General features: G+C 51.0%; 3 protein-coding genes across 11 annotated transcripts in view; 2 read left to right on the forward strand and 1 right to left on the reverse strand.

Annotated features, from left to right (window-relative positions):
• Nucleotides 1–14,936, forward strand: part of cltca (clathrin, heavy chain a (Hc)) — a 32,468-nt gene extending 17,532 nt beyond the window's left edge. For both annotated transcript variants that reach the window (XM_047020047.1, XM_047020048.1), the window contains 23 exons: nucleotides 57–209; nucleotides 444–566; nucleotides 1,591–1,728; nucleotides 1,943–2,107; nucleotides 2,363–2,543; nucleotides 3,303–3,466; nucleotides 5,142–5,267; nucleotides 5,366–5,508; nucleotides 5,675–5,909; nucleotides 6,037–6,159; nucleotides 6,325–6,470; nucleotides 6,739–6,922; nucleotides 7,040–7,232; nucleotides 7,530–7,687; nucleotides 7,814–8,086; nucleotides 8,369–8,536; nucleotides 8,672–8,821; nucleotides 8,946–9,077; nucleotides 9,190–9,300; nucleotides 9,413–9,583; nucleotides 9,789–10,010; nucleotides 13,254–13,329; nucleotides 13,555–14,936. In XM_047020047.1, the coding sequence (XP_046876003.1) occupies nucleotides 57–209; nucleotides 444–566; nucleotides 1,591–1,728; nucleotides 1,943–2,107; nucleotides 2,363–2,543; nucleotides 3,303–3,466; nucleotides 5,142–5,267; nucleotides 5,366–5,508; nucleotides 5,675–5,909; nucleotides 6,037–6,159; nucleotides 6,325–6,470; nucleotides 6,739–6,922; nucleotides 7,040–7,232; nucleotides 7,530–7,687; nucleotides 7,814–8,086; nucleotides 8,369–8,536; nucleotides 8,672–8,821; nucleotides 8,946–9,077; nucleotides 9,190–9,300; nucleotides 9,413–9,583; nucleotides 9,789–10,010; nucleotides 13,254–13,329; nucleotides 13,555–13,694 (3,675 nt within the window). In that variant the 3' untranslated portion in view covers nucleotides 13,695–14,936. The remainder of the gene's footprint in view (nucleotides 1–56; nucleotides 210–443; nucleotides 567–1,590; nucleotides 1,729–1,942; nucleotides 2,108–2,362; nucleotides 2,544–3,302; nucleotides 3,467–5,141; nucleotides 5,268–5,365; nucleotides 5,509–5,674; nucleotides 5,910–6,036; nucleotides 6,160–6,324; nucleotides 6,471–6,738; nucleotides 6,923–7,039; nucleotides 7,233–7,529; nucleotides 7,688–7,813; nucleotides 8,087–8,368; nucleotides 8,537–8,671; nucleotides 8,822–8,945; nucleotides 9,078–9,189; nucleotides 9,301–9,412; nucleotides 9,584–9,788; nucleotides 10,011–13,253; nucleotides 13,330–13,554) is intronic.
• On the reverse strand, nucleotides 14,685–15,816 carry ptrh2 (peptidyl-tRNA hydrolase 2). Its single transcript, XM_047020058.1, has one exon. The coding sequence runs from the start codon at nucleotides 15,799–15,801 to the stop codon at nucleotides 15,283–15,285; it is 519 nt and encodes a 172-aa protein (XP_046876014.1). The 5' UTR covers nucleotides 15,802–15,816; the 3' UTR covers nucleotides 14,685–15,282.
• A 325-nt stretch (nucleotides 15,817–16,141) lies between these two features.
• The window catches only part of LOC124467693 (vacuole membrane protein 1-like), a 45,695-nt gene continuing 33,897 nt past the window's right edge, over nucleotides 16,142–27,939 (forward strand). Inside the window, exons 1-7 of one of the 8 annotated variants that reach the window (XM_047020054.1) lie at nucleotides 16,142–16,235; nucleotides 16,832–16,983; nucleotides 17,623–17,758; nucleotides 19,730–19,836; nucleotides 19,994–20,126; nucleotides 21,533–21,623; nucleotides 23,238–23,348. In XM_047020054.1, coding sequence (XP_046876010.1) covers nucleotides 19,758–19,836; nucleotides 19,994–20,126; nucleotides 21,533–21,623; nucleotides 23,238–23,348 — 414 coding nt within the window. In that variant the 5' untranslated portion in view covers nucleotides 16,142–16,235; nucleotides 16,832–16,983; nucleotides 17,623–17,758; nucleotides 19,730–19,757. Of the gene's footprint in view, nucleotides 16,236–16,477; nucleotides 16,784–16,831; nucleotides 16,984–17,396; nucleotides 17,764–19,729; nucleotides 19,837–19,993; nucleotides 20,127–21,532; nucleotides 21,624–23,237; nucleotides 23,349–27,939 lie in introns of those variants that run through there. The other 7 variants (XM_047020049.1, XM_047020052.1, XM_047020057.1 and 4 more) reach the window with 7 other exon arrangements.

The following is a 27,939-nucleotide window of genomic DNA, read 5'->3' on the forward strand; positions in this document are numbered from 1 at the left end:
CCTCTCCAGTGCGTCACGTTGACCCCCAGGGTTGTGTTGTTGTTGTGTGTCCCCAGCTGGAGTGCTCGGAGGAGCTGGGCGACCTGGTGAAGTCCGTGGACCCCACCCTGGCCCTCAGCGTGTACCTCCGGGCCAACGTGCCCAACAAGGTCATCCAGTGCTTCGCCGAGACGGGCCAGTTCCCCAAGATCGTCCTGTACGCCAAGAAGGTGGGTTTGGGTTGGTGTGAGACCTCAGAACCATCCTTCCTGTTATGCCTACCCATGGGAGGCTGGGAAGGGGGGGGGGGGAGAGTGTGTGTTTTTGTATTATGAAGGCCTCTGCCGTGAATCGTGAGTGGCTTCACTTCTAAAATCGTTTGGTATACGGTTAGAAACTCTATACAGCAGCATTTGAAGGGTGTTTTCTTGAACCCTCTCCGGTTCTCCCCTGCCTGCTCCCAGGTGGGCTACACCCCAGACTGGATCTTCCTGCTGAGGAACGTGATGCGCATCAGTCCGGAGCAGGGCCTGCAGTTCTCCCAGATGCTGGTCCAGGACGAGGAGCCTCTGGCTGACATCACACAGGTCTGGCCCATGACATCACACAGGTCTGGCCCATGACATCACACAGGTCTGGCCCATGACATCACATGGGTCTGGCCCCTGACATCACACGGGTCTGGCCCCTGACATCACATGGGTCTGGCCCCTGACATCACACAGGTCTGGCCCATGACATCACATAGGTCTGGCCCATGACATCACACGGGTCTGGCCTCTGACATCACACGGGTCTGGCCCCATGACATCACACGGGTCTGGCCCCATGACATCACATGGGTCTGGCCCCTGACATTACACAGGTCTGGCCCCTGACATCACACAGGTCTGGCCTCTGACATCACACGGGTCTGGCCTCTGACATCACACAGGTCTAGCCCCTGACATCACACGGGTCTGGCCCCTGACATCACACGGGTCTGACCCCTGACATCACACGGGTCTGGCCTCTGACATCACATGGGTCTGGCCTCTGACATCACACGGGTCTGGCCTCTGACATCACACGGGTCTGACCCCTGACGTCACACGGGTCTGGCCTCTGACATCACACGGGTCTGGCCTCTGACATCACACGGGTCTGGCCTCTGACATCACACGGGTCTGGCCTCTGACGTCACACGGGTCTGGCCTCTGACATCACACGGGTCTGACCCCTGACATCACACGGGTCTGGCCTCTGACATCACACGGGTCTGGCCTCTGACATCACACGGGTCTGACCCCTGACATCACACGGGTCTGGCCTCTGACATCACACGGGTCTGGCCTCTGACATCACACGGGTCTGGCCTCTTGACATCACACGGGTCTGGCCCATGACATCACACGGGTCTGGCCCTGACAGGATCCCACAGTCTCTGATAGAACCCACAAGCAACGAAACAACGAGTCACCGGATACTGATCGAACAAGCCCCACACCTCAACCCACCCGGCTCCCTGGAGGGGGAATCGATGTGATTCAATTCAGTCAGTCACTTTCTTTGTCCTGAGGGGAGTTGTAGCGGGTCAGCTGACGGTGGTTGTGTGTGTGTGTGTTTCCTCAGATCGTGGATGTGTTTATGGAGTACAACCTGATCCAGCAGTGCACCTCCTTCCTGCTGGACGCCCTGAAGAACAACAGGCCCACCGAGGGGCCCCTGCAGACTCGCCTGCTGGAGATGAACCTCATGCACGCCCCACAGGTACACACACACATACTGTCTCTCGCTTTCCCTCTCACTGTCTCTCTTCATCACCCTCTTTATGTCTTTCTCACTCTTTTTCTTTCTCGTTCTCCCTCTTTCTCGCTCTGTTTTTCTCCCCCCAATCATCCATGGGGCACACCCGTTTTGGTCTCGGTCCCTGACACCACGACACGATTGACGATCCCGTTCCTCCGCACCCCCCCCTCCCCAGGTCGCTGACGCCATCCTGGGCAACCAGATGTTCACCAACTACGACCGCGCCCACATCGCCCAGCTGTGTGAGAAGGCCGGCCTCCTGCAGAGGGCGCTGGAGCACTACACCGACCTGTACGACATCAAGCGGGCCGTGGTGCACACGCACCTGCTCAACCCTGAGGTAGTGTATCCCATATACACACACACCTGCTCAACCCTGAGGTACTGTGGCCCCTACACACACACACACACACACACACCTGCTCAACCCAGAGGTACTGGAGCTCCTACACACATGCGCACACACACACACTCAACTGTTCTTCTAGGCCACTCTGGAACCTTCTCCAAACACCATCTGACTGCCATTTCTCTTTTTCCCCAATTTGTCTCCCTTTTTTCTCCTCTCCTCTCTCTCTTCCCCTCCTCCCTCCAGTGGCTTGTGAACTACTTTGGCTCGCTGTCAGTGGAGGACTCCCTGGAGTGCCTGAGAGCCATGCTCTCGGCCAACATCCGGCAGAACCTGCAGATTTGCGTCCAGGTGGCGTCCAAGTACCACGAGCAGCTCTCCACGCAGTCCCTCACCGAGCTGTTCGAGTCCTTCAAGAGCTTCGAGGGTGAGGCCTGGCGACGAGCTGCCCTCAGATGACACAAACACATACACACACACACACAGCAGACACACACACACACACACACAGCAGACACACAGCAGACACGCTCACTCTCTCGTCCAGGTCACAGAGCAGCCAGGCAGCCCTCCTGTTCTATTGGTTCCCCCCCCCCCTCCCCCCCCCCGAACTCTCTCTCCCTCCAACCCCGACCCGTGGAGGTGCCACGCTCCGACAAGCTTGAACTCGGCCAATCATTCGGACTCATTAGTGCCCTTTCTGTGTGTCCCCGTGCCGGCCAGAAGTCATCAAGCTGCAATTAGCTAAGTAGGCCAGAGGCGGGGCGATCGATGCAGGCTGTGGAGCGCATCCGGCGAGGGAAGGACGCTCATGGGCTGTCGCGTCGAGGGTTACCGCGGCCACAGCCCAGTCAGCCAATAGCAGGAGAGACAGAAGTGCAGTCAGCTCGGATCATCTATGCGATTCATTCCAGTGTAGCACAACAGACATGGGTGTTATGATATCGACACATGGGATGCTGATGTTGCCATTATAAATAAAGTGCACATCACTTACTGGATAGTGAGACAGTGAGGTCGATGACTTGCCTTTGTTATAGATTGCCGTGACCGGAGGCTCAGTGAAAGCTGTTTGTGTGTGTGTGCGTAGCTGACCATGTCTGTCTGGTGTGTGTCTGACCACATGTCCCTGTGTGTGTGTCTGTCTGACCACATGTCTCTGTGTGTGTGTGTGTGTGTGCTCCAGGGCTGTTCTACTTCCTGGGCTCCATCGTGAACTTCAGCCAGGACCCAGAGGTCCACTTCAAGTACATCCAGGCGGCCTGCAAGACGGGCCAGATCAAGGAGGTGGAGAGGATCTGTCGCGAGAGCAACTGCTACGACCCCGAGCGCGTCAAGAACTTCCTCAAGGTAGGCAGACAGGCCGCACATCAGACACGTCCAGGAATGTCAACATGCCTGTTAATTTATCCTCTTTTTCCTCGATTCCCTCTCCTTTCTGCACTTCTCTATCGGTCTGAAATGGACCCGTTTAATTTTCTGCGATGAGTCATGATTACGATTTGTTGAACCTGGAACAGCAAGGGGCGTTTGAGATGACTTTTGGCTCATTCGGTCTCCCTTCTTCTGTTCTTCCTGTTACAGTCCCTTTTAAGAGTGCATGTTCCATTATAGAACTATCAACCTACATGATTTGACAGAGGACATTTTTTATTGAAACTGCATTGAAAAAGTTCTTGATTGAGTAACGCTGTCCCTCTATAAGCATTCCCAACTTGCTGTCGTTTGCCTCCATTGGAGAGATGTGTTCCTGATGGCAGTTATTCTATATCTTTTGTGCTTTTCCCTGTTGTCTTTGGAATGGCAGGACATGTACCAGGTAATTTCTCATCCCCAAGTACAGGACTCCCCCCCCCCCCCCCCCCCCCCCCCCCCCCTTCCTCTTTTCTTTCCTCCCACCCCCCATAGAAACAGGATTAACCCTGGGATTTGTATGAGCAGGGCCTGTAATGGTACCCCCCTCCCCCCCCCCCCCCCTCAATACCATACACCTGCCGGGTGCACCAAACCTGTTGGCAACATCCTCGTGCCATTTGGATTCCTCAGCACAGTCAGGGTGAGGTTTTGGCTCATGAATAGCACATCCTGACTCAACCATGGCTGTTGACTGGAGATTTCCTGTCACAGGGCAGATTGGCCCCAGATTGCCCCCCCCCCCCCTATTCCAGTGTGTAGCCCGACGCCAGGACTTGCTCCCAGGGCTCCCGGCGTGCCCTCCTCCCTGTAGCAGCCGCCGTGAGGCCAGGGCCGTGAGTCCAGCTGCACAATCCCAGAGGGTTGATCCTGTAGGAGTGTTGTTGGCAGTCTCCCAGTGGCAGCAGTGAGTCCTAGCGCCACCCAGAGGGCAGCAGCAGCAACAACAGGGCCTGCTGGGGGGGAGAGCCCCCAGTGGGTGTCCCTCCAGTGTGGTCAGGCAGTACCTCAGTAGAGCCTGCAGGGGGAGCCATCTGTACGCGCGTGTGTGAGCGAGGGGCCGGCTGCACTCGGCTTCAAGACTCAGAATGGGGCTTTATTGTGGTTTCTCTCTTTTTATTTCGTATTTTCTTTCTCTCTCTCTTTCTCCACTGTAGTAAACAAACTGTTTCCGCGGTACTCAACCATCATCTAACCTGTTCAGACGTGACGCCTTCCATTTGTTGTAGTCGAGAAACAGTTGATGTTTTTGTTCTTGTTGTTTTTCCTCTATTGTCATTTGGAATCACTCGAGCAGGACTGATGCAACTGGAAAATGATACCCCAATTTCATTTTCAGTGATTCTGACATTTATTTTTGTCGTTGTACATGAGTAAATTTACGGATGGGCCAGTAAGATGACAGTCAAACCTCTAGGCCTCCCAAAACGCGCCCAATGAGTCTTTCTCGTTGGTGCCCCCAAAAAAAACAAAAACTTTTCAGAAGGCTTCTGATTGGCCCACAGACCCTAGCAGGTTTGGCTGTGATCCTTGGTGACCTGTGTTGAGGCCCGCTGTGCTAGTGCTGTGGTGGCTGACTGTGGCTCCTCCCCCTGCTCCCTGTGATGGACAGGAGGCCAAGCTGACCGACCAGCTGCCCCTCATCATCGTCTGCGACCGCTTCGACTTTGTCCACGACCTGGTCCTCTACCTGTACCGCAACAACCTGCAGAAATACATCGAGATCTACGTGCAGAAAGTAAGTCCTACACACACACACACCCGCAGGAAGCATTTACTGGGAGAATGGAGTGTGAGCAGGAGATAAACCCCCGTGTGTGTGTGTGTGTGTGTTAGGTGAACCCCAGCCGTCTGCCGGTGGTGATCGGAGGTCTCCTGGACGTGGACTGCTCCGAGGACGTCATCAAGAGTCTGATCCTCGTGGTGAGGGGCCAGTTCTCCACAGACGAGCTGGTGGCCGAGGTCGAGAAGAGAAACAGGTACGCCTGCCCCCCACCACACACACACACACACACACACACACTGCTCCACCACATCCAGAAAGGTCACCTCTCCTGAGGAGAGCGTGTGTTGGACTGTGAAGATCTGGTATGTACCCTCACATGGCCCATCTCTTCCCTCCTCCTCTTCCTCCTCCTCTGTCAGACTGAAGCTGCTGCTGCCCTGGCTGGAGGCTCGCATCCACGAGGGCTGCGAGGAGCCGGCGACCCACAACGCCCTGGCCAAGATCTACATCGACAGCAACAACAACCCGGAGCGCTTCCTGCGCGAGAACCCCTTCTACGACAGCCGCGTGGTGGGCAAGTACTGCGAGAAGCGGGACCCCCACCTGGCCTGCGTGGCCTACGAGAGGGGACAGTGCGACCAGGAGCTCATCAACGTGAGGCTCCGCCCCTTTCCTTAGACGATTTGACTTTTCTTATCTCGTGTCGCCGACGAAGTGCCCCCCGTCGACTCGACGTGGCCACGTGGTTGACGCGCGGCGCCGCCTCTGCTTTGCGTTTCAGGTCTGCAATGAGAACTCCCTCTTCAAGAGTCTGTCCCGCTACCTGGTGCGCCGCAGGGACCCCGAGCTGTGGGCCAGCGTGCTGCTGGAGAGCAACCCCTTCAGACGGCCCCTCATCGACCAGGTGGGCTTTCCAAATGTTCTTCGTTAGATATGCAGGAACGGAAACATACCCAGAGGCCATCCCAGAGAAGCAGGGGGGCTCGAGAACGTGTATGGAGAGAGTTTGAGAGAGAAGGCCTAGAGGTTGCTCCGTGTCCCCAACCTGTGCTGTCCTCGCGTTCCTCAGGTGGTCCAGACGGCTCTCTCTGAGACCCAGGACCCCGAGGAGGTGTCGGTCACAGTCAAGGCCTTTATGACCGCCGACCTCCCCAACGAGCTCATCGAGCTGCTGGAGAAGATCGTTCTCGACAACTCCGTCTTCAGCGAACACAGGTGAACCGGGGGGCTTCATCCGTTTAGGGGATTCATGGTTAAAAAAACAGGTTCAAGTTAAAGGTCTCTCTTTCTCTCTCTCTCTCTCTCTCTCTCTCTCTCTCTCTCTCTCTCTCTCTCTCTCTCTCTCTCTGTCTCTGTCTCTGTCTCTGTCTGTCTCTGTCTCTGTCTCTCTCTCTCTCTCCGTCTTTCTCTCTGTCTCTCTCTCTGTCTCTCTCTCTCAGCCCGAGATGTTTTTCTCAACATTCTTTGGTTTTCGCCTCCACAGAAACCTCCAGAACCTTCTGATCCTGACGGCCATCAAGGCGGACCGCACGCGCGTCATGGAGTACATCAACCGCCTGGACAACTACGACGCCCCCGACATCGCCAACATCGCCATCAGCAACGAGCTCTTCGAGGAGGCCTTCGCCATCTTCAAGAAGTTTGACGTCAACACCTCGGCCGTGCAGGTCAGCACACACACACACACACAGTCATGTCTACCCCTATACCGTCCCCTACACCATGTGCGTATTGTCCATTTTATCCAGCACTGACCTTCTTTTCGGCGTTTGCGGTTTTCCCAGGTGCTGATCGAGCACATCGGTAACCTGGACCGGGCCTATGAGTTTGCGGAGCGCTGCAACGAGCCGGCGGTGTGGAGCCAGCTGGCCAAGGCCCAGCTGCAGAAGGGCCTGGTGAAGGAGGCCATCGACTCCTACATCAAGGCCGACGACCCCTCCGCCTACATGGAGGTGGTGCAGGCCGCCGACCAGAGCGGTAAGGATCAGATCAAAGGGGATTGTGGATTTGAAATGGGATCTTCTGGTGTGTTAATGTCTTCCCTCCAAGGTTTCTTCAATTTTTTTTCCCTTTTATCTGGAAGTTTTTCCTTGTCTTCCTTGAGGGTTTAGGTTGGTTTTGATGCAGTTCTGTGGGCGTATGTGAACCCCTGTGGGACATTACTTATAAAAAAAAAAAAAAAAAAAAATGTTCTCAGAGAACTCCCATCTGGAGGTGGCCTAGCGAGTCCCGACCTCCGTGGCTGACGGCTGCTATGACGGCTGTGTGTTGCAGGGAACTGGGAGGACCTGGTCAAGTTCCTCCAGATGGCTCGCAAGAAGGCGCGGGAGTCCTACGTGGAGACGGAGCTGATCTTCGCCCTGGCCAAGACCAACCGCCTGGCCGAGCTGGAGGAGTTCATCAACGGCCCCAACAACGCCCACATCCAGCAGGTACCACCACCACCCACGACAACTCCCATCCACCTCCCTCTCAACTGTTCCGTGGTGTTCGGCTAATGTGTCAAGGAAACCTGGTAGTCATATTTCCTTTTCTTTTTCTCTTGTTTCCCCGTCCAGGTTGGCGACCGCTGCTACGACGAGAAGATGTACGACGCCGCCAAGCTCCTGTACAACAACGTGTCCAACTTTGGCCGCCTGGCCTCCACCCTGGTGCACCTGGGCGAGTACCAGGCGGCCGTGGACGGAGCGCGCAAGGCCAACAGCACGCGCACCTGGAAGGAGGTGTGCTTCGCCTGCGTGGACGGCACCGAGTTCCGGCTGGCCCAGATGTGCGGCCTCCACATCGTGGTCCACGCCGACGAGCTGGAGGAGCTCATCAACTACTATCAGGCAAGAGGACGGGGGGGGGGGTTTATCACACACACACACACACAGAGAGAGGGCTGTCTAGGTCTATCACACACACAAACACACACTCAGAAAAGAGAGGCTTGAGCAATCCAACACAATTGGCCCAGACGCCTTGCCATGTTTTCTTTATCCATTTAGTGTTGTATTTTACGTACTTGGATTGGAAAATGTGATCCTGTACTGTGTTGTAACTCGCTAAACAGTACCACTCGGTACAGTGCGTCTCTTGAACATGCTCCACCTCCTCCTCTGGCCCCTCAGGACCGCGGTTACTTTGAGGAGCTGATCACCATGCTGGAGGCGGCCCTGGGCCTGGAGCGCGCTCACATGGGCATGTTCACCGAGCTGGCCATCCTCTACTCCAAGTTCAAGCCCCAGAAGATGAGGGAGCACCTGGAGCTCTTCTGGTCCCGGGTCAACATCCCCAAGGTAGGCCCCAAGCACCGGCCTGTCCTGGAGACCACAGCCTGGACATGAGACATAGTCAGCCTTCAATAGATGGCTCTGAAAGAAGCTGACTGTGATTGGTTCAGACTTTTACAATTATTTTTCGTACCCAATCAGGTGTTGAGGGCGGCCGAGCAGGCCCACCTGTGGGCGGAGCTGGTCTTCCTGTACGACAAGTACGAGGAGTTCGACAACGCCATCATCACCATGATGAACCACCCCACAGATGCCTGGAAGGAGGGCCAGTTCAAAGACATCATCACCAAGGTACGACACGACCACGCCCATCCACCACCTCCCACGTGGCGGGAGCCGTTCTCCACGGACGCAGAGGTTTCCTCGTTGAGGACCGTGTACATAACCCCCTCTCCCTCTCTCTCGCCTCGTGCAGGTGGCCAATGTGGAACTTTACTACAAAGCTGTCCAGTTTTACCTGGAGTTCAAGCCCTTGTTACTGAACGATCTGCTCATCGTGCTGTCGCCCAGACTCGACCACTCCCGCGCCGTCAACTACTTCACCAAGGTCAGCCCCTCCCCCCCTCTCTACTCCTCCATGCCCACTCTGTGGGGTCAGTGTACAGGGACTGTATGGACTGGTAGTTTCAATGTCTGAGTTCCTGTGGCGGTTTCCCCAGGTCAAGCAGTTGCCCCTTGTCAAGCCCTACCTGCGGTCAGTACAGAACCACAACAACAAGTCTGTCAATGAAGCACTTAACAACCTCTTCATCACAGAGGAGGACTACCAGGTGAGACCCCTCTTCCCCTCCAGCGTTTAACTTACTGAAGACTGTCGGGGCGATCACGGTGTTTGAACAGGAAAACGTTCACCGTTTCCTCTCCCTCGTCCCGTGTCCGTAGGCTGTGAGGACATCAATAGACGCCTACGACAACTTTGACAACATCTCCCTGGCCCAGCGACTGGAGAAACACGAGCTGATCGAGTTCAGGAGAATCGCCGCCTACCTCTTCAAGGGCAACAACCGCTGGAAACAGAGCGTGGAGCTCTGCAAGAAAGACAAACTGTACAAGGTAAGAGCTGCACTGGATGTTGGAAGATGTTGGAACGCGCCATGACCACTAGATGGCCACGTTGGTTTGGACAAGCATCTCTCAGAATGTTATTTTATTTTTTTAACCCACTCCTCTATGTGGGTCGCCCATTAGTCCCACTAGACAGTCAGTCACCAGTCTGAGAAACCTCTTTAACCCCCCCCCCCCCCCTCTCCCTTCCCAGGATGCCATGCAGTACGCGTCCGAGTCCAAGGACGTGGAGCTGGCCGAGGAGCTGCTGGCCTGGTTCCTGCAGGACGACAAGAGGGAGTGCTTCGCCGCCTGCCTGTTCAGCTGCTACGACCTGCTGCGGCCCGACGTGGTGCTGGAGACGGCCTGGAGGCACAACCTCATGGACTTCTCCATGCCCTACTTCATCCAGGTCATGAGGGAGTACCTGTCCAAGGTGGGTCCCCGCGGAGAGGCCCCGGACGGGCCGCCACCGCTCGGACGGAGGGCCGCGCCTTCTCCCAGCTCCCAGATGCTGAACGGATGAATCGGCACTTTTAAATGTTATTGTCGTGCACATTTTCGTTCTCCTTTTCTTTCTTTATTTTGTACTTTGAGTACCTTTGTGTTCGTTTTTTTGTGTTTTCCTCTTTCAGTTCGCTCTGCTTTTTTTCATGTTTGAGATGGTAAATGATTTGGGGGACTGCTCTCGGAGGAGAATTGAGCCAATCAGATTTTTGGGTGGCTGTGGCTCGAAACGAAACGTGATTTAAGTGGTGTCCCGTCTACTTTAGTGGTGTCCTCTCTGCAGACCAGAGGGCCAGTTGCGCGCTCTCTCTCTCCCCCATCTCTTAGTTTTCTCCCACTAGAATCCAATGACTTTTCTAGTGCCAAGTAAGTGCCTCGTCATTGGTTGCGGTGTGTGTGCATGCTGTCTCTGCCCTGAGCATGACTGCATGAGTCAGCATGCCTGCGCAGCACACCTGAACACAAGCTGCTCTCACACCAACCTTTCAGCGTTTATCACCGTGGGCCATAAATAGCATAAGCCTAGCTACTGTACTGTATAGAAAAGTAGGTTTTGTTAGTCCGTTGCTTACATGGCGATATGTGTCAGGCAAAATTGGGAGGTGAGCCAATCAGAACACTCGTTTTGATTTTGATCTTGGACAGGAGTACGTTATGGTCTGTAAGCTATTTACTTTTGTTTTCTTTCTATACTGTAGATGGGCTATTGGTCGCCCCCCTTTGTATACTGATTAGACTGCTCTCTGTCTCTATGAAAATTGAGTTTGATTTTATTTTCTAAGCCTCGCTTGTGTTGAATTTCCTTCCAGGTTGATGCAATTAAGGACAAGGTGAAACTCAATTCCTCTCTTCCATCTATCTCTTACTCTCTTAAATTGTTCGTGTAGCTTGGAGGATTGCAACCTCAGGAATCTGCATGACCGTTTTGGATTTAATTCTCCCCCCCCCCCCCATGTTTCCCTGCTTTCATGAAAGCAAGCTAGCACGCACGTACGAGCACACACTCACATGCGCTCACACTCACAAATGCGCGCGCACGCGTGCACACAAGCGCACACACACACAGACATATTAATTTCCCCATGGGGAGCAATATAAAGTTATTATCCTTTCTCACATACAGACATATAGAGCTTTCTAATCAACCCGACCTGACTGAGGAGAGAATGTCAGTAGATTTGGTTGTAACTAATAACAGGTACTCTTGAGTCTCAATCCAGCCTTGCCAGTCTGCCATTGGCTCTCAGTCCTGACCTCTGACCCCCCCCCCCCCCCTCCCCCCATTATGGTGACCACAATTTGAGGTTTACCTCCGATTCGTCTTCTGATACGGCGGGCACTTCAGCCACATTTCAGGACAGAAAACCAGCGGTGGACTGCATGTAACCATGGTACTAAAACAGTAAGCCAAGACAAGTGGTCGAGGCCTCCTGGAAGAGAATGCACTTTCCAGAGAAGCTGGGTCCTGTCGTTGAGTGAGAAGCAAACTGCTGTGTTCACTGTAACGCGTGGAAAACACCAAAGTTGGGTCGACGCAGAACAGGTCAACGGTTCAGCACGTTGGCCGCTCATGGACCATCGCTGCAGAGTGCATTCCCTCACAAACCTTCTCACCGTTAAGGAGTAGGACCTCGATATCCTGTTTGTAGGTGCAGCTCAGGGGCAGAGCAACTGACTGCAGATCGAGGAGTGACATTAACTGCACTTGGAAGCGTTCTCTGGTTTTCTCCAAGCATGTGAGGCGGTGAGCCTGGCAGCTGTGTATGGGAGGCCTGTGCTGGTGGAGCGTGTGAACCAGCCTGGGAGCTGTGTATGGGAGGCCTGTGCTGGTGGAGCGTGTGAACCAGCCTGGCAGCTGTGTATGGGAGGCCTGTGCTGGTGGAGCGTGTGAACCAGCCTGGCAGCTGCTCTCCAGGCTGTGGTACCTTCTCCCATGCACCTGTTGGAACAACTGTGGAACACCAACCAGGGCTCGAAATTAACTTTTTTCTGGTAGATGAAAAATTACCAGCCAATCATATTTTTACTGGCCAAAATTAAACCTGGCATTTCAGACGTACTCTGAAATTGTTTGACGTAAACAACCTTTACCTATGATTTTAATATTGTAAATCACTCTGTTTCATGACCCAAATCAAAATTCTGTGACAGATCAATGGGGAATTGCTCTCTCTCTCTTAAATGCTGTCATCCTCAACCCTTTTTTGTATTTTTAAATCTAACTATTTGTATTATCCATGTCATACTCTAGCTGTTACAAAAGCTATGTTCCCGGTTTTCTGCCACCTAGATGCGCGCACAACTGTTCGTGTTGGCGGTGCAAGCTTTTTTAAACCATAACGGTAGTCGGGAGCTGTACTCCACAATTTCACTCGCCAAATGGCGGAGCATCGGACACAATTTAGTCTCCAGCCCAAAAATCTACACGTCATTGGCGCTTGGCGGGTGCCAATTTCGAGCCCTGACACCAACCATGGTTCTCTTCTGCCAATGAAACCTCAGCTAATAGGGAGTTGTAGTTTTTTGGGGTCTAATCTCCAAACTACTTTAACAAAGAGGTATGAAGGGAACTGAACCCACTTTGATTGAACGGGTAGATGCATAATCGGCTACAAATACCCGAGGCTTTGTTGTATGACAAAGTCTATTTTCAGGACAACATGCGTCCTACATAATGCTGCATCTTCCAGCCCATGAAAGAATATTTGGTGACAACTTGTGGAGGTCAGCCATCTTCCCTGCTCTGTTTACCAGACCTGGGATGGCTACCGCATACTGCTGAATCCAAGAAACAGAATATCAACCACCTGATGGGTTCGGTTCTCTGCATACAGGGGTCTGTCAGTCCTGGAAACCGTTCAGTTTGGTTAGCACTGCTGGTTGAATGGAGGGACCAGTGTTCAATCTAGTTTTAATTGTAGTCCCCTTCAGTCATGTAGTGTTCTGTTCCCCTGCTTTTGCTTGACTGGTATGTGACCATGGTGCAGTTCACAGGCCTGGCTGGGGGTTCCTAAGTTTGCACACAATCTACACCCCCTCCCCTGGAATGGTCCCTTCCATCAATCACTTCAGTTCATTAATTTAACTACTAAATTCAACGTAAACCTTCTCCAGCGGCTTCACGACCTGCAGTACCTTAACCTGGGTGTAATGAACTGTTCCTCTCTCCCAGGTGGACAAGCTAGAAACCTCAGAGTCCCTACGGAAAGAGGAGGAGCAGGCGACAGAGACGCAGCCCATTGTCTACGGTAAGCCCCTTCACATCCTCCCCTCGTGAAGCACCGCAGGTCTGAGCCCTCACACGGCCACACCGGCGTAGGTAACCGACAATTCAAGATGAAAAGCATTGCGTGTGAAAGTCCTGTCTCCTCAGACCATGACGGGGTTTGTGTTAGAATCATGATGTATGGTGTTTGTCTACAGAAGGAAGGCACATGTTGAACCTTGTGTGTGTGTTTGTGTGTGTGTTGCAGGCACACCCCAGCTGATGCTCACAGCAGGTCCCAGCGTGGCAGTGCCCCCCCCACAGGCCGCCTACGGCTACGGCTACTCGGCGCCCGCGGCCTACGGCCAGCCCCCTCAGGCCCAGCCAGGCTTCGGCTACGGCATGTAGGGCCCGGGTCGAGCAGCCCTCCGGAACCATCCATCCATCTGTTCCTCAGTCCTTCACCAGCCCATTACTATCTTCTACTCACCGCAGGGGATACCAACAAGCAGTTCTTCTCTTCTTTTTATTTTATTGTTATCTGTTTTTTTTGTTTTATTTTCTTTCAAACTGTCATGAAGGACTCCATTTTATTTCTATTGTCAATGGAAAAAAAAAAAAGATTGGATCACAAGTTGTTTTTTCACATTCCATATTTACTAGAATTAATTTGTCTATTTTATTTTTGAATGGGGAATGGTTTGTGTACAATGAAGGGGCTTGTGGAAAGAGGAAGTCCTCTTCTTAATTAAAAAGGTCTGTTGTGAAGCATCTGATTTGCACTCTGTAGTGAGAAGAAACTAATGTAGAATCTCTTCATTTTGATGTGTGTGAGCAGCTTATTCTGTCCGTCTGTAAAATGCATTTAATTATTGTATATTCAGAAACAAGAAAAAATACAAAAAAAACAACAGCTACAATGTTCTTCTATATTTGAACAATGAGACTGCCGCTTCCATGACCACAAACTAGAAACACTACGTAACACCAGTGATGTCCCAACACTCGGGGAGGGGGGGGGCCATGCCTGCGTAGCTCTTGAGGAACGAGAGATTATTTTAAATGCATACAGAAAATTAGTTTTATTATCCTTCCCAAATCAAGCCTATGCAGGTGTACCAGTCAGACGGTGTCCAGGAGCAGGTGTCTCGGCGTGTAACAGATTACCTCTGACCTCTGAGCTGTGTTACGTGCTCGTGTGGGACCATTCCATTTGAGGAGGGATTACTAAAGAAACCTTATTCTTCGGACCTGTGTGTATTTTACTAACCTGCCCCTGCCTCCCTTTCTTTGTGCTAAGGTTTGTGTATGCTGGATATCGTGGTGTTCTAGGTCACTGTTCTTCAGTGTACAGGAGAGAATCTAAAGCCTTAGCCTTGATTTCCTGGCAGGTTTAGGTTTTCTTTTCAGTTGGCCCTCTCTGAATCTCAGAGTTAAAAATCACACGACTGTGGTAATTGGATGTTTTGATCAAAGGCTTGCGCGTATACAAGAAATCAATCATTAACTCCCTCTACCTTATACTCTTAAACAAAATGACTTTAGATTAAGCGTGCACTTAAGATAGTTGATTGTGCATAATCTGGATCATGAACGAAACGGCGGTTTTCTTTTCCACATAAAATAAAGGCTTCTTGTTTGTCAAGAAAATTGGGTTCTTGTCACCATTCTTTATACATGTTTGCAACTGTGGTATATGTATTGACATTTACATTGTATTCATTGAGTCACATTTCTCGATGTAAAGGACCTTGCCTATTAAACTCAGCACCAGTGTTGTCCCAATGTCATGTCAACCGCAGCCAGCACAACTAAGAGCACTTAAGCAACTGGGCTCGATTAGGCCAAAGGATTGTGGTTCTGATTTTAACAGACAATGTAACCCATGACAGCTTCAAATACAACTATGATATAAAAAAAATATCTTGTTTGGGAGGCAGTCCCAGTGTTACTTAAACTATTTCCTACAGACAATTAAGTATTCCTGTTATATTGTTCAATACAGCTTCAAGTGTCCGGTGACTTTGTCCACAAGATCTGCAGGGCCAGGACCAATGCCGAGCACAGTGCGTGATCCTGGTGCAATCTGCGTCCTCCCTGCGTCTTGGATCAGACTGACGGGCAGCCCAACCTCTTTAGCATGGGTCAGCAGCTCTAACAAACTGTCCTCGTCATTGGTTTTCACCACCACCTTGGGCTGGCCACAGTATTCCCACTGTTTCAAGAGCTCCGGGTTTCTGCGTTGCACTTGCTTGTAGGCTGACACAGCTGCGTGCGAGCACTGAGCCGCAACTTTACCCTTTCCCATCTTCAGGTCGGATCGAACCACAAGAATCATTTTGAATTCGCCGCTTTCTCCCATAACACTTGTTTCATTTCCGGTGCCGTTTCCGACAGCTGAGATGACAGCCCTGGAAGAGTTGCCGAAGCGAGCACGAAAGTGCCATCCAAGACAAAGTCCACAGCCCACTCCAGCCAATATACCCACAGCTATCTGGCCGTACAGTGAATCCATATCAACGTGACCAAGCTGTGAATTAATTATAAGTCAACGTAGTCAGAGTACATCCAGGGTTAAACACGGACTCAGCTTCAACTTTGCTACAACCTCATTTGTGCCTGTACCATTAAACGTGCTAGCTTAGCCAGGTTTAGACAACAATTGTGCGAGCCTTTGGTCTTGATACATAAAAACGAGTCTTCATTTATGATCACAACGTATTTTACGAAGTAAACTAGGTCACTGAAAATAATAACTTTAGTTCTTTAGGGCGCGATAAAAACAAAATCCTGATTTAAGCCTACCTTTCCGTTGGATAAACGTGTTGCTATTGCTTCCTTCGTCCGGTTCCTCGTCTCTTTTTGATGACGTAAAGGTGAGTGCGTTTCAGTAAATTAAGGTGCTGCTGCGCAACGTGCTTACAAACGAAGATAGATTTTTTAAATAAGGTAATACCAATTGATGGTATGCTCATATAGGCCCACTTATTAATACAATTATTAGAGATCACTTAATGTGGTCTATATGTGTGTGGGCTAGTTTGATACAAAGTAGAGTTGCCAAGTTGTAAACGTGTATAATTGTTGATAGCATATTTACACGTACAGTTTAAACCACAGCCTATATGTCAGGATTAAATTAATAATTTTCTGTATTGTATGCGATTAAAAATATAAATCATACAATTTAAAAAATCTGTGTGCCGATTGCCGAAGCAGCGCGTATAATGCTCTTCTAAAAACAGGCGGTGTTGGTTCAAGCGCTCGCTGTCTTTTTCGACATAATTTATGTGAGGCGTCTCCATAGGGTGCATCTCTCCATAGAATCATATCCAAGTTAAGGATCTTTATTGCACAGTCTGTGTGCGTGGTGCGCGTTCTGCGCGCTGGCGGAAGTAGGCTAAACCACAGTCCAGACTGTTCACGAGATTGGCAAAAACGCACGTCTGATTCCTGTGATATAGGCTGCGGCGTTTGACAGCTCGGGTTGGAAGAAGGTAAGGGTGATACAGATGACTACTAATCTGTTGAATATCGTGTTCCAGATACACGACAGGACGAATCCACCTGACATTGACTGATCTACGGCTTGTCTTGCAATGCACCAGGCTTGTTACTGAGGTTTAAACCTGCACTAACAGTCTCCTCCACTTGGCTCCGCCGGAGACAATGGTAGTTCCACACATGAGACTGTTCGGTAGGTACAAATATCCACATTTATCTGCTGTGTTAGTTGCATCAGATATTAAAAGTAGGCAAAAACAGCATAATACTGGAAATAGGCCTAACTGTAATTTAATACATGTTTTATTTGCCAGACCCTATTGGCGTACTCTTATTTACTTATTTGATGTTTAATTCCACTTGTCAATTATATAAATATGAATGTGTTTTTGTATATGATGATCACAGTAACTACACAAGGACTACTGCAGTACTGTACTTTGTGTCATTTTGGATGAAGTTGAAATCTAACCCTATTCAGGCACATAAGTTAACTTTAACACCAAGAAACATTAAAAAATAAATAAACCGGGAGCATTTAAAATGAGGGGCCCAGCTAATTAGGCCATGCTTTGACTTCTTGTTACTTTACGAAAAAATCTCTCCGGCCGGGGTGTGTTTTTGAGACTGGGGTATTTGCACCAATGCCAGTCACTTTATAGTTGAAATCGACTGAGAGACCAGATCTCTTAGATGTGTGCTCCAGGAAAACGATCTGATTTTATTTTTAGTGCTCTAATTAGTCTATGTCTCTGAGGGTTTTTGTAGGCAGATGATGAAACGTCCCTTATCCGCATCCTTATGCCATCCCCTCCCCCGACAACTCTTGCAGCGTTATCCCTTGCTGGCCCCCACCACACCCCGAATAAGTTTTGATGTAGTTAATGGATTCTATTACCCTACATCACCAGCGGAGCTGAGACGGTGGCATATGGGGCATAGTTCTTGTGGATTTGAGACATATATCTGTAAGGTGAGTAGCCTTCTCTCCTTCAAACACTAGATTCTGATTTGTTTGTTGTTTGGCTTCTGTTGTTGAAATTTAGGGACTATTGGTTTACATTGCCCAGTGTTTACTTGTTAAAAGATCCGGATTGTTCGAAGATGTATTAGGATTGTAAAGATTATGTTCTCTGTATAAAGTTTTGCATTGGTGTGTGAGGACTGCATGGTTACTCAACAGGTCCTGCACAGGCAGTTGTTTTTGAGGAAGCTATTGCGCAATCAAATCCGTGGCAGGCAATGTGCGCTGCTGAATAAAACGCGCGTTGTTCTCTTCTGTCTTTCAAAGCGGACACATTCAGTTGCTTAGGAACCATATAAACTTGTAAATAAAGTAAATGTCCCACATTGTCCTAAGTTAGCCTATATGTTATGCGGAAGTACAGGTTTAGGTCAATTGTTTGTATCTCGAGTCCTTTTGGTGACGCAACCCTGTAGAAATCGGTGCGTTTTACATATTCACGTAATGTCACCACGGAAAGTCTGTAATGAACGCGAGATCTTCATAATCTGAAGTCTTCGGGGATAGCGCAATAGTTTCCCAATTGTTTCAACCCCTTCATATGGTAACACTGATCAATTGAGATTCAAGGTCGCAGGTCAGAGCGGAATATATTTGCTGCTACATGGTGATCAGTTTAATACACATATATTGTATGCTCTTATGCAACAACCTATCTCAGAATTATAGTGGGAGTATTCTCATGCACCTTATATTGCAACCCAACTGAAGCATTTAGGAGCTCGTCCAGTACGTTGTTAACTTTCCTCCACTGTTAGGCCCAGGATTGATCTGAACACATGATCCAATGTTGGGAGAAAAGGACACACACACCATCTCTGCCATCTTTGTTGGGCCTCAACATATGTCCACAAAATTCCTTACGGTTCTAAAGAGCCTTCATGGGCCCTTTGTAAAGTCAACACTGTTGACTGCCGTCTGTCAGCACAGCCAATGTGGACGTCAGGAAACTGGAGCCAGAGGCTCCTCTGGAGAGGGGGACGGGGGGCTGGCTGGAGAGATTATCCTGTGTGGGACTGACACTTCCACCAGATGGTAAACTGCGTGCCTGGGTGTCAGCCTCATCTCATGGCTTTACAGACAGACTCCTGAGCGTGCTGAAGGTGTGCCTTGTTTCAATCTTACCCCCCCGACTCCCACCATCTGTCTCGGCGCTGGACCATTCCAGACACGACGATACATCTGTGCATGACGGATGATGTTCGCTAACGTGTCTGGGATGAGATGCAGAACATGCTAACTTGTTCAGTATGGGCGCCACCCGGCTTTTGGAGTATTCAACTCTGCTACAAACTAGGGGCCGCACTGTGCAGGGAATGGGGCATTGGGGGTCTAATTAGCCTTTCTCAGCCCTGGTCCTCGGGACCCTCTGCACTGCATGTTTGAGATGTTTCCTTTTTCAAACCCACCTCATGAAAGGGTTGTTAACATGCTCTGCAGAAGCCGGATAACGAACATTCATTTGAATGGGGTGTGTTGGAGCGGGGAAACATCTCAAACTGGCAGGGCAGGGCGTCCCAAAGACCAGGACTGAAAAAGGCACACGGTGACATTGCACCACATTAGGATGTACTTTTCCCCCAGTTGACACAAGGCATAAATACATTAATGAGGCTACTATTGGCTGCAAGGACTAACTACACCAGTCTACGTTACGTGTCTAGTGCAGAGAACGCTGTAGAATTGGCAGGACGAATTGTTGTGAGTATCATTAGGTCACGCCACGGCCTGATTGGGTTACCAGTAATCTGCAGGACGCAGCATATTAACTCTGTGATCGCTCTGGTCCCCCGGTCAGTGCCTGTATATTTATAAATGTGTGTGTGTGAGAGAGAGAAAGATATCGTATGGCGTAGATTATAGAAACGTGTCTCGTCTCCGTTAAGCCTGTCTGTTCTCTCCGTCGTTCCACCAGGCCCTCGGCGCTTCCGTTACCCCGTGAGATGGCAGAGAGCGGGACAGACTGTCGGCTTCCTCAGCAGCGTGTCGGGGCCAAGGAGCAGCCCAACGGACAGTCTACAGGTGAGCCATGGCTGCCTCTGTCCCCGAAAGAACACTCGTTTAGCTCCGTCGTGGAGTTTTTGTACTGAAAACCGAGGTTCTACTATGCTGTAAGAACGGATGTCAACACGTGAAAGGTAGGACGACGGTGGATGTGAAACGGTGTTTGTGTGGACAGATGTGTCGCTGAGCGAGCGGAGACAGAGGGACCGGGAGGAGCGTCTGTCTCTGGTGGTGTGGAAGAGGCCGCTCGTCACCCTCCACTACTTCCTGTTGGAGCTGCTAATCACCCTGAAGGAGTGGGCGTGCAGGTGAGAGAAGACGGCATCCGTTCTTATATTGTGGAGGAAATGCCTTCAATGTCTTACTCGCATCCACGTATGTTACGGTAGAGAAACGTGTATGTTCAAACGCAGGACACGTTGAAGAGAGGTCTGACTCTGTCGTGTTCTCGTCAGCTTGTGTTTTGGGTTCATTTGTTTAGACGTACTTCTTATCTTGAAAAGAGAAGTTTGTTTGGTTTTCACCGATGAACTTGCACTTTGTTATGTCTGCGAATCAAGGTAATATACACACAAACACACGCTCCTGCACACAGAGACCCAGACAGAGACACGTATGGGACCTTGAGACTCTTGTCTGCCTTCATTTGACCGGCCCTCCTGACTCCCTCAACATGTTTCAGTCTGGAGTTGCGAAGCCATGACAGGAGGGTATTACTTGTTATCACGGACCTCCATTCATTTCAGACGTGATGATGCTGTTATTCCCTCTGTCTGAAAGGAGATGGTGTGAGATAGTCTGTTGTATAACACTCCCACATGCACTAAGAGCGCGGGCCCTGGGATGACGCAAACGTGTTTCCGAAATGACGAACTCTGTTAACCCCATCCAGGTCCTTCCCCCCCTGCCTCACACCTCCCGTATGTACCTAGTAGTGTGTGCTGATGTAAAAGGCCCCCGGCAAAACAAGGTCAGCATGTGCACTCTTTGAGCGGGCTGCGGTTGGTTGTGTGAGGACAAGATGTTTATTTTCCTCAAACTACAAGAGGATGTGGGGAACCGCAAACGCCACGAGCCGTGCGCTCATAGCACGCTGTTCTGAGCACATGTTGTTCTTGCATTAGGCAGTAGACCGACTCTCAAAAGTGATTAGATGTGAAAAATCCAAACTCGACATAAAAACCATGCATTCATTCATTGTTTTAATTCAACAGTGGCCCAAATTCGAGTTCCTCCGCAAAGTCGGCACACGGTTGTGTGCAGACTTCAAGCAGGCGACTGACAGATGGACGTTCATTTCATCATGACACTCAACAAGAATTTTGTTCAAAATAATGTGACTGCACTGTAAAACCACCAATCTTTATGAGGGAACTTGCAGTCGATTCCTCAGAGGCATAAGCGTTATCTTGTCCTGAGCCCTGGATCGACAGATGGGGGGGGAAGTGTTGATTAAGAATGTGACCGTCTTTATATCCTGTGGCACTCGTACACTAATGAGCCTGATATGTAGAAGGGACAATCAAGCCTTTAAGACTGTTATCAGGGATCAGGGATTTAAGCTCCTGCCTCAAACGGCCGCTTAAACACACTGTCATGATCTGGCCCAGCAGGTCTGATCCACACGCTGCCCACCGTGTAAGACCTTTTCCCCCTTCTCTTTTTCCCTTCTGCTCCTCCCTCCCTCCTTCCTCTCTCCTTCCTCTCCTCGTAGGCTTTGGCACCGGCGACAGACTGCCTTTGCCTTGTTGGGGCTCTTCATCCTTCTGTACGTGGTCTACTCCTTTGAAGGAACTCATCAAAAGGTCAATTGCTACTTTCAAATGTTAATAAAATACAAATGAATCTCTCTCCCTCTCTCTCTCTAGCTCTGTCTCTCTCTCTAGCTCTGTCTCTCTCTTTAGCTCTGTCTCTCTCTCTCTCTCTTGCCCTCTCCCACCCTCTGTGGTTCCCTTTCTCTCTGTTACGCACTTTCACTCTCGTACGTTCCCTCGGCCCTCCCTCCTGTCTCTCTTGTTTTTCTCTCTGGTTTCTCTCTCGCTGTCTCTCTTGTTTGCAGTTTTATTGGTCATGCAGTGTGACACGCGTGCAGGGAGTGATCCCCCCCCCCCCCCCACACACACACAGACAAAGGTGTCCACCACATTTTTGCACTACATTTCCCATCCTGTTGTCCTTCCTCTGAGGGCAGCCAGGAGCAGTGGTCAGCCACGTCCAGGTGACCAGGGGCCAAGTCCAAGTGCTCACCGTGTCCTGGTTCAGGGTTGTGGGTAGGAGGAGCCATCTGCTCTGCATGGTTTTATTGGGGATCTTTTGCGGAGGAAACCCTTGTGAGCGTGGGCAGAACACGTCGACTCCACGCAGAGAGGCCCGGGAGAAAGGCAACCTCAGTACCAGTGCCTCAGGCAGGAATCAAACCCAAGAACCTCTTGCTGTGAAACAACAGTGCCACAGTGCTACGCAGGATCCTCGTTTTCTAACTTGCATATGTGCGTGTGTGTGTGTGTCTGTTCTTGTGTGTTTGAATCACCGTGCGCTTGCATCGTGTTAATAATTAGCATCACTACGCTGTGAGGTAACGCACGTTAAGATCAGTCCTATTCATTCTGAAAGGCTCAATACCAAACACATATGCTTTTCCAGGGCAAAACACACAGATTTGGCTTGAATCTTTCCTTATTGTATTTACCTGCTAAAACTGGTCATGAATGTTCAAGGCCGTAAATGTATTTTCCACGTTTACATGTGCCCCAAGGTGTTGCGTAATTCCTAGGAAACACTGAAAACAATTACTAATAGCTAGCACTTCCCAGCACGCTGACTAAGTGATGAGAGACCAGTGCATATGTTGTTTTTGTTTTCCTGGGGTCACTGGGAAACGAGCAATTTGCCAGAAAACCTCCACAGTTACTGTAATCTACACCATCCATCCATGCTTCTTCCTGAAAACAACCTGCCCTCACTTCAGGAACTGCTTTTCTATGTAGATGGAGGTAGATATGGATGGAGGAGGGCGAGGGAGAGAGATTTGGCTTGTTTAACTTATTAGTTGTGTAAGACTTGGCTGCCGTGAAAAGAGTGATTCTCTTCTTTTGTTCTGAACACTCCTACCCTACGGCTCTGTCCTCCAAACTTTTCAGCAGAGCAGGCTGTGACTCTGGTTCTAGGTCTCTTTCTTTCTCTGTAGCTCCAGCTCTGTCTATCTCTTTAGCTCTGTCTCTCTCTCTCTCTCTTGCCCTCTCCCACCCTCTGTGGTTCCCTCTCTCTCTGTTGCGCACTTTCACTCTCGTACCTTCCCTCGGCCCTCCCTCCTGTCTCTCTTGTTTTTCTCTCTCTCCCTCTCTCTCGCTGTCTCTCTTGTTTGCGTCTGCCTGTTCTGCCGACATGCGTCTGACTGTCCCCCTCTCTGGCCCCCGTAGTACGTCCAGTACGCGGAGAAGAGGTCCCTGTGGTGTGCCTACTGGCTGGGCCTGGGCATCCTGTCCTCCGTGGGTCTGGGGACCGGCCTGCACACCTTCCTGCTCTACCTGGTGAGTACAGCCACTCTGCAGCTCCACAGACCTCTTGCCTCTCTCGGGTTTCATAATGTGTCGTTTTTTGTTGTAGTTTTTTTTTCTGGTGCCATCCAGTACCTGTTGACGCCACTGGATGTAGCCAGAAGCCATGCGCCGTCTGTGACCGATGCTGGGGGGGGGGGGGGTGGGGGGGGTGAGTGAGTGGTCATCGCGTCGTGTTGTTCAGCACTTTCATGAAACGTCAAAGCGCGGTTAGGAGTTCAGGGAGATTAACTGTCTCAGAGGGGAGGGAGACAGAGGGAGAGAGAGAGAGAGTTTGTGTGTGTGTGCAAGTGCACGTGTGCGTGGCGGGACGGGACGGTGTTGAGTTCCCCTCGGTGGAGAGGCACACTGCGGCATGGTAGCAGCGGTGTTTTGACAGGCTGTCCGGGAACGAGCGCACTCGGTGACCTCGCTGACTGAGTGCACGCTGCAAAACCCTGCCCCCCCCCCCCCACACCCTCCACCTCTCCTTCTCCCTCCACCTCTCCCTCCCTCTCTACGTTTCTCCCTCTTCTGTTCCCTCCCTCCCTCCCCTTTCTGTTTTGTCCTCCCTGATCTCTCTCTCGCTCGCTCTCTCACTCTCTCGCTCTCTCTCTCTCACCCTCTCTCTCTCTCTGCCTCCCATCTTATCCCCTCCCTCTAGGTTTCTACCCATCCCTCTTCCTCTGCCTCCCCCCTCCCTCTCTCTGTTTTGCACGTTCTGTGCATCCGTGAGTATCGGGGGCTGGCTGCGCAGCAGACACGGCCTCCCAAACATCTGCTAGTCTTTACTGTTCTCTGAGCATTATTAACACTGAGCCACCCAGCTGCCATTTGGGAGCCCGCAGTCGCACTCACTCCCCATCACCCAGAGGAGTTGAACTGGAAACTGTTAAGTGTGTCCTTCATTCTGTGTTTTGGAAAGCAAACTCTGTGCCCCCAAATGTAATTTGAGAAGCTGTAGCTTTTTTTGGTGACCTGACTTACTTTCTTTTCTTTTTTTTCCCCCTCTTTCATGCAAGTTTGTTTTCAAGTAGATGGGCACCATCTAGTGGGCAGTGAGCTGTACTAGGGTACAAACTGACGTTGGAAGAAGAAATGTCAGATTTTTTTATGTTAAGCTTAGAGCAGTGGTTCCCAACCCTGGTCCTCGGGACCCCCTGTCCTGCATGTTTTAGATGTTTCCCTGCTCCAACACACCTGATTCAAATGAATGGGTCGTTATCCAGCTCTGCAGAAACCTGTTAACGACCATTCATTTGAATCAGGTGTGTTGGAGCAGGGAAACATCTAAAACATGCAGGACAGGGGGTACTTGAGGACCAGCTTTGGGAACCACTGGCTTAGAGCAGAGAAACTATGTTAGTTTGCTGTGTGTTTTCAAGTTCTGATAGGCTGTCCTATCCACAACCATCTGTGGAAAAAAGAAAAGAAAAAAAAAGAAAAATCTGGAAACTCCGATCACTGAGTTCACTCTGTCCTCCTCAGCTCTGCGTCAAAAGATTGTTTATGTGCATGAAGGAGTTCACTGTGGTTTGATTTCCTGCTCGACCCCGCCCCTGCTTGTGTGCTGTCCTATCACACAGCGCTGCCGAGGACACAGCTCTCCTGCTGAACCTCTCTCTGCACCTATGACACACGTTCACCACTGGGTGCTGTCTGGGCCCCTCTGGGCCCCTGTACTGTTACGCACTCGCTATACCTCGAGTGAGCCAGCAGGCTGCGCCGTCTGTCTGCGGATTGAGATCCCCGTGTTCAAACGGGATGAGGAAGAACTCGACAACGCGACCATCAGCGCCACTCGTGGATCTTCTTCCCGGCTTTGTTTCGACTCGAGGGGCCTTGCCCGCGAGGCATCCAGTGACATGTGACTCCCTTTTCACCTCATGGGTGTTCATGTGACTTTCTTGTTTGCGAGGGGAGTTGACATGTGACTGTTATTTCCTTTTGTGGGTAATTAGGGAACTAGATGTAAGAGTGGTCTGTGGCCAGATGCACAGGACCCATCTTCCTGTATCGCCCTGTCCTCTATAAGTGCTGCGCTCTGCAACACGTGTGTCATTTAACCATGGTCCACCGCCTACCTTATTAACTGAGATTGCAAAAAGTTGTTATTCAACAGGCTTATCGATGATGAATCGAGTGCCTTTATTAGTGGCCTAGTTGTAGTACCGGTAAACCCCAGCAGAGGGAGATGGGGACCCAGAGAGAGCGGAGCGCCCACCTCGCTGGCTCTGGTTGCGCTCGTGTCTCTTTTGTGTCAGTGTTTCAGTGAGGCCGAACATTGACAGTACTTGTAGTTACTGGAGAAGCACACAACCTTCCATATCCCTCGGCCCATACACACACACACACACACACACATGCTCGAACACCCACGCACACACACCCTTCACCGGGGCAGCATCAAAGTGGACTCCTATACAGCTGCATGTTAGCTGTATATAGCTACAGTACAGGACAGCCTCTCAACACAAAAGAATTGTGAATGCGTCTCGGAAACAGAGGGGGTAAGGTCTGATTCCCCCGTGGGTGTAGCGGCTGCGAGGGTGTGGGGGAGGGGGCAGGGGGTGCAAACACATGACTCAGTATTCTGGCTCCGGTCCATATGCTCTGGCAACAAGGGCCTTTATTTGAGATGGTTGCCCTCGCTACTCACCCGTGCAGTGGGCACAGCTCTCCCAGTGGGGGGTGGAGGAGTGGGGCTCGAGGAGCGCGTCCCCTCTGCCAGGCCTCGTGAGTGGACTGGGGGGGACGGAGGGGGACGGTGGTGGGGGACGACCCGCTGAGGCGTGGTTCCCCTCCCCCTTGAAACTGTGACACAACAGCCCCCCCCTTCCTGGAGGGTTGGGGCGGAGCGACAGTCGCCGATCGGTGGTGGTGGTGGTGAAGATGACGAGGAGGAAGAGCTTCTTGGACGCGATCACCGTTTTGCATTCAGCGGATCCCCCACCCCCTGAGTCCCTGAGTCATGTGTTTTCACCATTTGTCTTTCAGCGTCATCTCCATTGGAGATGTCACTGCTGTTGTCCATAAATCATGCTGGAGTGTCATGATGGATGGGGGGAGTCCGAAGGGGGACGATGCAGATGCTTGGGATGGGAGCTCATTTGAGTCACTCATCCATTTCAACAACATTCAGTAAGTGGGTTGGGGTGTTTTGAAAATTGCAGTGCTCAACAGTAAATCAACAAAGCCACGAGGGATTAAATAGGTATTAGACTCTTGAGTCGTACACATTTTTTGTTTGGGTGAAAGCGACAAGCCCTCCCGTTTAGTCGTCACTAGGGCCTTCTCTACAATATTTCTCCCGGGCCTGAAAGTCCCACAGATCAAAAGGACTTTAGAGGCATTATCAGAAAGACCTTCGTGTTTGTAGCTTGTCTAGGGAGTGTGATTTACAACCACTTGTCCTCCAGAAATAAGCATGTGGATCGGCTAAATAAAGGAGACGTTCACTCCATTTCTATATCCAGCGTCTTTTAGGCTCGCAAAATTACATGTTGTCCCGAGGGCTGTGTAGTGTATACAGATTTTCCCCGGCAAAGCCCCTGAAATTAAGTTTCACTGTCGGTAATTATGACCGGCGCTGCCTTAATTATCGGCAACTGACGCGGTGCGTGGCCAGGCCGACCTGGAGGTCTGTGTTCCCCCCTCAGGGAATCACCGCCAGGGTTATCGTCTACACGACCCTCTCCTTCAGACTCATTCAGACACCCACACGCTGCCATGGAAATCCATACAAGTGCCTTCCGCATAAACAAGGACCGCATGACGTGCTGCCACACACTTGGTCTGTCCGGGACGCACACAAACCTTGTGTTTATCCATTGCTGTTCTCCCAACGCCCATTCCGTATGTGTCCGTGTGGGTGTGCGTGGACACATGCACGCATGTGTGTAACAGGAGTCTACCGGGGGCTGTATCTGTCATAGTATCTGTGGGCAGCGTCCGCCGCTCACCTACCTATTGTGTGGGCTGGACAGGGGCGCAAGGTGACCACAAACCAACGTTCCCCTGCACAGCAGGACACACCAGAGGACAAAGGAGCCCCGTCACCCAGAGCCGGGTCACTGTCTGGCGGCCCTGTGACACCGAGCCGTGAGTCACCGGCTTGTCTTTCTACCTGCCGCCACTCTGAAACCACATCAGAGCGTCGGCAGGGAGGAGATGATGGACGGGAACAGGGTTCGTTATGGCAACGGTAACGGTCCCTGACAGGTGTGTCTGTGTGTGTGTGTGTGTTTCATGCACTAATTATGGGAAAGGTGGTGGAGGAATCATGTCGGCGGCCCGCCATTTGACTGCGTCAGAACGACTTGCTTTGTTCCCCCGCTGATAGTGACACGCCGAGATCAAATTTGAATCCTTTCATTCCCCAAACGGCAGCAATGGTCCCTTGAAATGGATCCTTTGATTCAAATGGATGTAAAACTCGATTAGAGGCGTTCCACCCCTGGCTGTACGAGCACTGGGAAGGGGATGGGCCGGCGTTTGATCCTGGACTGTTGAGAGGAGGTTTGAGTTACCTCTCTGTGACGCAGCCTGCGTGGGGGGGCATGGAGTCGACACGGCTAATGCAAAC

The sequence above is a fragment of the Hypomesus transpacificus genome, chromosome 5 (assembly GCF_021917145.1).
Source record: "Hypomesus transpacificus isolate Combined female chromosome 5, fHypTra1, whole genome shotgun sequence".
Lineage (NCBI taxonomy): Eukaryota > Metazoa > Chordata > Actinopteri > Osmeriformes > Osmeridae > Hypomesus > Hypomesus transpacificus.

Excerpts from the sequence above, each read along its gene's own strand:
- ptrh2 (XM_047020058.1), bottom strand. The coding sequence starts at position 15,801 with ATGGATTCACTGTACGGCCAGATAGCTGTGGGTATATTGGCTGGAGTG.